The sequence below is a fragment of the Varroa jacobsoni genome, unplaced genomic scaffold (assembly GCF_002532875.2).
Source record: "Varroa jacobsoni isolate VJ856 unplaced genomic scaffold, vjacob_1.0 scaffold_53, whole genome shotgun sequence".
Classification (NCBI taxonomy): Eukaryota; Metazoa; Arthropoda; class Arachnida; order Mesostigmata; family Varroidae; genus Varroa; species Varroa jacobsoni.
This window is the reverse complement of record NW_019212955.1, coordinates 32,382-41,066: the sequence shown is the minus strand read 5'-3', so window position 1 is coordinate 41,066 and position 8,685 is coordinate 32,382. Positions and strand designations below refer to the sequence as shown.

General features: G+C 39.3%; 1 protein-coding gene across 1 annotated transcript; it reads right to left on the bottom strand.

Moving 5' to 3' along the window:
- Positions 1 to 1,744: 1,744 nt before the first annotated feature.
- Positions 1,745 to 8,639, bottom strand: cass (apoptosis inhibitor cassowary). The gene is made up of 7 exons (XM_022833905.2): positions 8,159 to 8,639; positions 7,214 to 7,395; positions 6,621 to 6,933; positions 6,108 to 6,323; positions 5,433 to 5,774; positions 4,576 to 4,764; positions 1,745 to 4,184 (listed from the first exon to the last, which is right to left on the bottom strand). The coding sequence occupies exons 1-7, from the start codon at positions 8,288 to 8,290 to the stop codon at positions 3,912 to 3,914; spliced, it is 1,647 nt and encodes a 548-aa protein (XP_022689640.1). The 5' UTR covers positions 8,291 to 8,639; the 3' UTR covers positions 1,745 to 3,911.
- Positions 8,640 to 8,685: the final 46 nt, after the last annotated feature.

Genomic DNA, 8,685 nt, shown 5'->3' with positions numbered 1-8,685 from the left:
TGAATATGGCGGTCCTGTCTGAATGACTTGAATCTGTTCTCCCATGCTTATTTGCTCGACACATTTATGTAGCAGGGTTAGAAATGAAACGCTAACAGGAGGATAAACGATTCTGTTCTATCAGAATAAGAAGAGGAATGGGAAAAGAAAATCCTATGACCTAAAATACAAAGATGCTTGCTGGCTGAAGTTCTTGGAAAATTAGGTAAGACACTAATATTAACCGTAATATTTTCTATATACGTCTAAATAGGGAGCAATCGCATTCAAACTCATAAGCAGCTTCAGTGATAACTGACTCAGTAGTCAGAGCGGTATCATGAACTAGTTTTGGATGAGTTGCGTAATTGGGACATTTGCGGAGGATCATTTTATTGAGCATTCTCCCATAAAAAAAAGTTCCGAAGTAAAAAGAACATTAGACTAGACCGACGGGACGCTCACTTGGGCACCCGCACCGCACTACTTCAGTTATTCCAAGTTATTCAAAGTGATTTTAAAGCGCTGATGTGCGAGGGGTTCTGAGGCATTTCTTCATGAAAAAAACAAATACTTAAGTAGCTTCAAGGAAATTAACGATGCAAATCGTTAAACGTTTAGAATTGAACTATTATCATATAAATGACGCATTCAGTGCTATCTGCGCGTTTAGAAAATGTCAGTTATAATCATTATTCCGTTCCTAAGTTCGATCATAACACTTGTTCCCTCCCTTCCCAATTGAGCGTTCAAAATACGGCATCTTTTTAGGCGAGCTGCTACTCTGCGACATCTTTTTGCGATGAAGAAATCGCCTTCATCAGGTTTCGCCTACTGTGGTGGTCTCTAGATACGGAAGTCACTGTAACACCGAAGGCTGTCGAAGAGTTTATTTTCCCACACTCATTACAACAAAACTGGATTTAATATTAATTTTTATGAGATAACTACTAGGTACCGCAAAACTGGATTTGACTAAGTACCTGCTATGTAAGCCAATTTATAATCCTTGTAAGCGAAATATTCTTGATCGGAGCTGTTCCAGCTGATTTTGAAGCGCTCACTGGTTCCTGTGCTTTAACTGCCAACTAAAGGTAAAGTCATAAAGGATTACTACTTAAAGTGTCGCCTTTTCGTAAATTGCATGAATAGGAGTACCGGTAACCGATTCGTATTTGGGGTTAAACTTAAGAGAAAGCAATTGCAGTATTTTAAGATGGACCTAAACGTAACTTTTTCGCGGTCAGTGCATTAGCTGCGCTCGCCGCCCATCGCAAGGCTAAGGTAAACATGTACGATGCATACCTGGTCGACAGCTGTTGTGGTAGTTAACGTTGCGGCAAACGACATGCCAGAAAGTCTCGCATTGCCACACACCTGTGATGAACTAGACCGCTGATTGAAGCCTGACAACATCAGTAAGCGGCTAAAGGTTTTCTACCCTCTTTTTTTTTTACATCCGACATCGCTGTTAGGCATTCCATTAGACTGCCCGTATCTGAATCATAACGTATCCCTAAACTCTTCTATTTTTTTTTATCCTATCTACTTACTGAATAACCAATATTCATAGCTAAAAATACAGAGTGAAGCTTTTTTTTTAAAGCTTCATTCTGTATTTTAACTTCATAACCGCTTATTAGATCAGATAACGATAAGTAAGCAAAGAATGCCTGTAAAAATAATGGAGGCCCTGAAGGAGCTTTAGTTAATACTACTAAAGTTGGGCGCGGTAAGCATATAATGAATAAAAACACTAATTACCTCATAAATACTTAGCGTGACATAGTCTTTATTGAGTCGGTAGCATATACATGAAAAGATTGTTTCCATTTGTCGCTGCAAATTGTTGAACATATTGGACATAATTGCTAATTTTGTGAAATTCTGCCGAAGAATACACAAAGCTGCCATAGTCATAATTATATTTTTCCGTTATAGCGAAATTTCAAAATTCTGGGATTGCATCCATTTTGCTGATGCAGGTAGCAAGTGGCGAACCCCGTGATAGTATTCGTTGAAAATTAAGTGTAACGGGATTACAGATCAACTGTCAAGGGAAGAAAAGCATTTCGCAAATAGTCCCTGTGGAAATAGTTTAACGGTTAACCTGCTCCTTTTGATCACCAGAAAAGAAATTGTATTTCATATCATCTTATTCCAGACGATGTATTTACACCGTTGCCTGACATCACCAACACTCAAATCTAGTTCTCGCTACGACAATCAAAGTGCTACATGATGGCCTGCGCCCTCGAACTCTCACCATCTGATTTTTTTGGGGATGGTTTCCCCGTAGCCGTTATGCTTGAGTACTTTTACGACAGGACACACACATGTTTCAATTATTATATTATATAGGGACACCAATTTTACGTATTGGTTTCGTGTTGATGATGAAATCGACGAAGTGGTATAGCGATCCTCTAAGAATAGTACTCTATGATTGATATCACGGAGAGCGATAGGAACTACTGTTATCGCCTTCAGTAGAACAGTCCCGCTTTATTTAAATAATACGTGTATTGGATAAAGTGAATTTTATTCTCACCTCAACTCACAGATAGAGAAAGGAGACGACACGATCCCGCGCTTATGCTATTGCCGTGAGGAAGTCTGTCTGTATTTGACCATTTATTTTTGGTAGTAATATATCTCTGGAAAATGTGCGCTCTGTGCCTGAAGCAGATTATCAATCCTGAGAGAAGTTATCACGCAGTGCTGTCAATCAACAACAATTTTCTACGTTGAAGTGAAATTAAACGCCTAACGCCGTATCCTATGTACAGGGATGTACAGATGGGCGGGGCACGCCTTGGCTAATTTTTTGAGTAAAATCGCGAATGCCTGTTGCGTGCAATCAAATAGTGATACACAGCTTATGTGTCGTCTTTATGAATAAAGTGTGTGCTCTGCGCTGTTTGGATTTATTCATTAAGGATGCAAAAGGAGGTTAGTGTGATGAATAAATGGTAGCACACAAAAAACGGTTTAACTTATAGTTTTAGTAAAATGATGACCTATGCCGTTTTAAAAAAACTAATATTGACAAATAAATAAACAGGTATATAAGTAACAATAAGCTCACTGGTGCGGTGAGAAGCGATTATTTCGACAACGTTGTCAGAGTGTATGCATTTGCTATGCAAAATCATTTCCTTGATATAGTCTCATTTGTTTCGGGTCATTTAGACGACCAAATGTTATACCAAACACTTAGACGACCAAATCTTATACCAAACACTGCGCAATCGATCCCAAAAAATGGGTATACACCCACATAAAAAAACCAAAGCTTAAATTTGAACCTAGTAACTTAACAAACATAATTCCTTTGTGAATATTCCAATCAGATCAATGTAGTACACTACAACTCTATTAATACCTCTGGCAACCTCGTTGTCCCATATCATCGGATTTAAGGAACTGGGAACTGCCAGGCGGCTACGAAAAAAAGTATACTTGACTGGTGAGGACTCACCAATTTGATAAATCGCAAAATTAGCAGAGCAAAAAAATTCCGCCAAAACTAAAGAAAGTCGTATATCGACACAAAGTATCCCAACCATCATGGAAAGAAAGCTCATACGGGCTAAGATCTAAGGTCCTTCAGATGTGAAACGGAAATAAGGTACCACAGGAACCGTATTCGTCGGCAGGACGCGCGATTTTTACGGAACGAATAGACACCAGGTGCGTCTTTGTTACCCAGATGAACTGATTTCGACTAATACAGCCGCCCAACAACGCTGTCACCTTATTTACTCGGTGCTATACTTACCACTCATTGTATGAATACCGAAACGCACCAGAAGCTCGGCCTTGATTCCAACCGCACGGGCCCAAACCTCCGCAGGAGGTAATCGTTAAGTGTGGATTTCCTAATCACACTAGTAGTTGTTCCTTCGAATCTATGCACTCATTGATTCAATTCACCACCTCGACCTGAATCTGCCTCCTCCACGGGGCGCCTGGTATAGTTGGCGACCAGGCCTATTGCCGCCCCCGTTGCTACTACTGCCATTTCGGTGGGCTTTCTTAGCCGGTGTGGGTCCTTCCTTGTCGAAAACAATTGCTTTACGTTTGTTTTCCTGATTCCCGCTGCCGGTCCCGTTAGGCGTTGCCTTGATACCGTCCTTTGCTTGCTTTTTGCCATCAGATCCCTTAGTTGACCCAGTCTGTAGCCATGAAAGGGTGACGTTGGTCTGCAAAAAATTAAATTGATTAACATAAGACGTAAATTTTTACTGATAGCCAAAACATGATCAAGATGAGTGAACTACGACATATTTGAAGTACTGGCACTTTGCCTCAAACACCTAGAAGCGGCTTTTAGTATCATTTATGTAATCATACAGAAAGTCTTATAAGTATTGCATGTTAATTTAATGGAATTGTACAAACCACAACGTTTTTTATACTTGTCCTGAGAAATTGATATGGAACATTGTAACACTTTGTTTACGCCAATACACAGAGTGTAGTGTTATTTTATATCTTCTTCTTAACTTCTTTCTCTTTTTCATTTTCTTAATCTACTGCTATGCCGATGAAAAAGAATATTTGTGGAATTATTCTATACCGAAGTGAACTAACCTTAAATGTAGGTGGATTATGAAACCAATCCTTAATAAAGGCTGTCAGGTTCGAGGTGGTTTTAAGAGCAAGAAAGAGCGCGCGCTTCTTTTCCGTCTCAAGCTTTATGCCCTGTGCAATCAGTCCTTTGAACTTCTTGGCTTCTGCCTGTAGACCTCGGTTCAGATACTGCAATCGCTGCCGGACATCCTACCACAGGTAGATTAATGCATTCGTGAATCAGCTACAGTATTCGGCTTCAAGAAAACACTAATTGCGTGAACCAAGAACCCGACCTTTGTTGTTATTTACACCTCTCGCAAGTTACAAAATGAAATTATCGATATAAAAACAAATCCTAAGGTGAAAATGCTGCAATTTAGAACGCAGCAGGATAGAATGGACGTCAGTTTTATACCAACCACAATGCGTACACACCGCGTGCATTCAAAAACTTCTTTTAACTCCGAAATGCACTGGCTGCAATGGCTCATAAACGGCCAAGAAACTCAATATTAACTACATCCGAATCTTACCCATCAGCTGGATTGCGACAATCCTGATAAATTCAGGCCTTAGTTGAGTTAAACGCAACCAAGTTTTTTTTTAACTAGAATTTATTAGGGAATTTCGATGTCATTGCACTGAATAACATAATCATCTGAGGACTAATTAATGCATTACATCACTCAGTTATAATCAAGTCATACTTGATATTGTTTAGCGCAAAAAACTGCGATATAAATATCTAACTGCGATTTTAAATCTATAAACTTGAAGCTCATAAAAGCTTAAGATTGCACAAAGGTATTGCAGCTAAATTTAATTTCTCACTTTTTTAGCCAAACACTGAATTCCTAAGCTGAACCTAAGCTTACCTTAAGAACAACTTCGTCATCAAGTGCAGTAGGTTTAATCTTTCTGGCGATGCTATGAAACGTGAACAGGAGGCACTCGAGATGGCTGAGCTGTAGCGATGGCAGCTCCGGATCCTTCTCAAGATCGTCGTCTGCCGGCACCGTAGGCAGGAGTTCGCAGACCTTTGCGAACAGTCCCTGGACAAGTCCATCTAGCTGACGTCGTCGTGCTTGGTCTTCTTCGCTCACTTCAGCGGCTGGTTCTCCGGCAACAGCTGACGAATTGTCCAAGCCGTCAGTTGGCTTAAGAGCATGTGGCGCCATTTGCGCCAGAACTTTTAGAATATCCAGACTTTCAGGGGCCTGTAGATATATTGACGAAATTATTAAATCATCCATATCATACCGACAGGCAAATATTTTCGGATTTTTTTTTACGGTAGGTCAATTTAAACCGACTGATCGTATTCAGCCGTCTTTATAGTACATATGAGCCTAAATCTATTCTGAGTTGCTTCTTGTTATGACGTTTTTAGCGGGAGCACTTCAAATAACCATCGATGGGGAATATCGTTGTAAATTTATTATGTGTAAGTATACACAAAGAACACTAATAAATAATATTTGTTGGCGTTGTTCAAGTGCACTCACACATCGTAAAAGATTATAGACTATCATCGAGAATTTACACTGTACCTCGAGTGTTGTGGTGGGTAGAAATGTGTTGACGAGATAGGCAACATACGGCAAGGATGTAGCATATGGCGAGAACAACGGCAATGCCAACGGTAGACAGACGGTTAGCTTAACCAGCTGGTTAGCATCGGGGGCGGCAGGCACTGGAACCGTCAGTTGCAATTGATCCGAGATCATTTTCAGTATGGATTTCTGTTGTGATACTTGACGGGAGATCTGCAAACGAAACCGTGGTTAGTCGTACTACTTTCTTACATTGTGAAGCGACGGGGCTATTTATCACACAGCGTATTTAACACTGAATACGTTTCGAGATAATAAGCAAGAATTTTTTTGATAACCCAAATCATACAAATGATCGTTTTTATCTTGTTTTTCCAGAGTATACTTGAAGATAAGTTACCGACGAACAATTCCACGTAATCAAATTCATGCGTATTGGAAGCTGATATATTGGCACTTTGCTAAATAGATTCTAACTTGTTCGAGAAGACGCCAAAATGTACAATCTACCTTTAATGAATTGAGGAGCTTAACCAGCAGCACAAACTCCTCTCCACCGACGAGGGCTGCCACTTTGCCGGCCTCTTCAATGAGCATAAGCTCTGTCTCACTGTCAAGCGCTTTGAGATTGACTTTCGAGGCAAGAAAACGAATACAAGCATCCCGCATACTATCCTCACAGGTAGCAGAAACCATTTGGCCAACGACACCCTTCACAGTTGCATGAACCGATTGGCGGAGAAGTGTGTTTAAGGACTTCTCGACGATAGCCAATTCTCCGCGATCCTCAACTGTTAGTAGTTGACAAAGAACAATCGCGATCCTGCATTAATTGACACAAGTACGTTTGTTCATGTTAGTAAGCCATGTAAGTTGCGATTTCTATTAAGGGGTTTAAGCTTTCATAAAATGGATACACCACCCTGCGTGAGGTTTGTGAAATGTATAGTGATTATTAACAATAACGGATTCCATCGTATGTATTCAACGCTATTACTTAGCTTACTTTTAAAATTATTTCTATTGTTTGAGCTTTTTCACATAGTTACTTAACCAAGAATAATATATGTAATTTATACGAATTATAATATTTTCTCATTTACCTTGATATGTAAGGATCGTCTGCTCCCTTCGCACAAAACGAGGGAAGATCGTGAATTGCTTGCTTTCTAACGTTAATATCGGCGTCATCACATAATTCGATCTGAGCTTCTACCGCGCGGATTTCTAAAGTCGGAAAATGCTTGAAAAATTTGGCAATAAACTGCGACACTAATCGCTTTTCCTAAAATTCAAAGGTAATAGTAATGTGTTTTGCAATGAGTCCATAAATATACTCAGACTAAAGCATATAGTAAGCCTTCTTCTATTCAGACAAAGTACTTGAGTTATTTATGAAATTTAAAAGAAATTGTAGCATGGTCTAATAACAATAAAGGTTGTTAATAGAAATAATGAGCTTAGAAAATACTAAACCGTTTCATTAAACAAAAAAACTGCAAAATCTTAAAAATAAGAACTTGAAACCGTAGGCACTCGATTTTTATTGGACTGATAGTATAAACTGATCTAACTCGTGAATTGTAAAAATCGTACAAATAAAACGAAATGTCTAAACAAAAATTATTATTATCATGTAAGCGTTCAGGTGATCCAGTCAATCACATTAAATTGAATCTTTCTAATAAACAATTCTAAGCTTAGACCGAATTCAACCCAAAACTTTGGATCGAACTTTACAAACGAAATTTACATTCTAACGATAAGTTATTTCCGTTAAAATTTGCCGGTCGAACTGCAGTTGGACACGAGTGTTGACTGGTGATGCGTATTATTTAACGTATTATTTCCCATGGAAAGTAAGCATGCTTTACTATTACTAACGCAAAAAGCAGGACTAATCCCAAATCATACCTCTGCGGATCAGACCTACACAACATTGATGCATGCATTATACTTACGGATTATAACTCTGTGCTCTTTATATTTTGAATTCAGATGAGCTCAAGTTGGTCACGTTAAAAACCCTGCTGTCACTATGTGCGTACCTGTGAGTCACCAGTAGCGGCTCTGGAGATAATGGTCTCGTAGATGGCTGAGTTTTCGGTAAGTTTTCCCTCCTTTTCTGCCTTGGCAAGATCGTCGTACAGTTTATAGAGCCGATCTAATTTATCAGCCATGGTGACAAATTGGCACAGCTAGCTGCTAATGAACGAAGAAAAAAACTCCCTTCTACAAAAACAATGCTTAGAGCGATGACGAATGAAGGAGTTCACACAAAAGCCATGCAAAATAGAACAACTGCAACATTCAACGCTTTTTTCACTAACACCGATACGCTCGTTATATAGATAAATGCTAAACCCTGCAGTGAGGGAGAGTACTCCCTCATCAAAACAAGATGGTGCTTCACACCTAGTGGCGGCAATTTTCAAACTGAAGTAGTATATACGCTGTTCACACGACTTTACTAGAGATTAAAGATTTAGATATACATTTATAGGAATACCCGTCAAAAGCTGTACAACGGCACCTAAAATAAATTCTGTATAAGAAGTTGGAACTTTCGCATGCC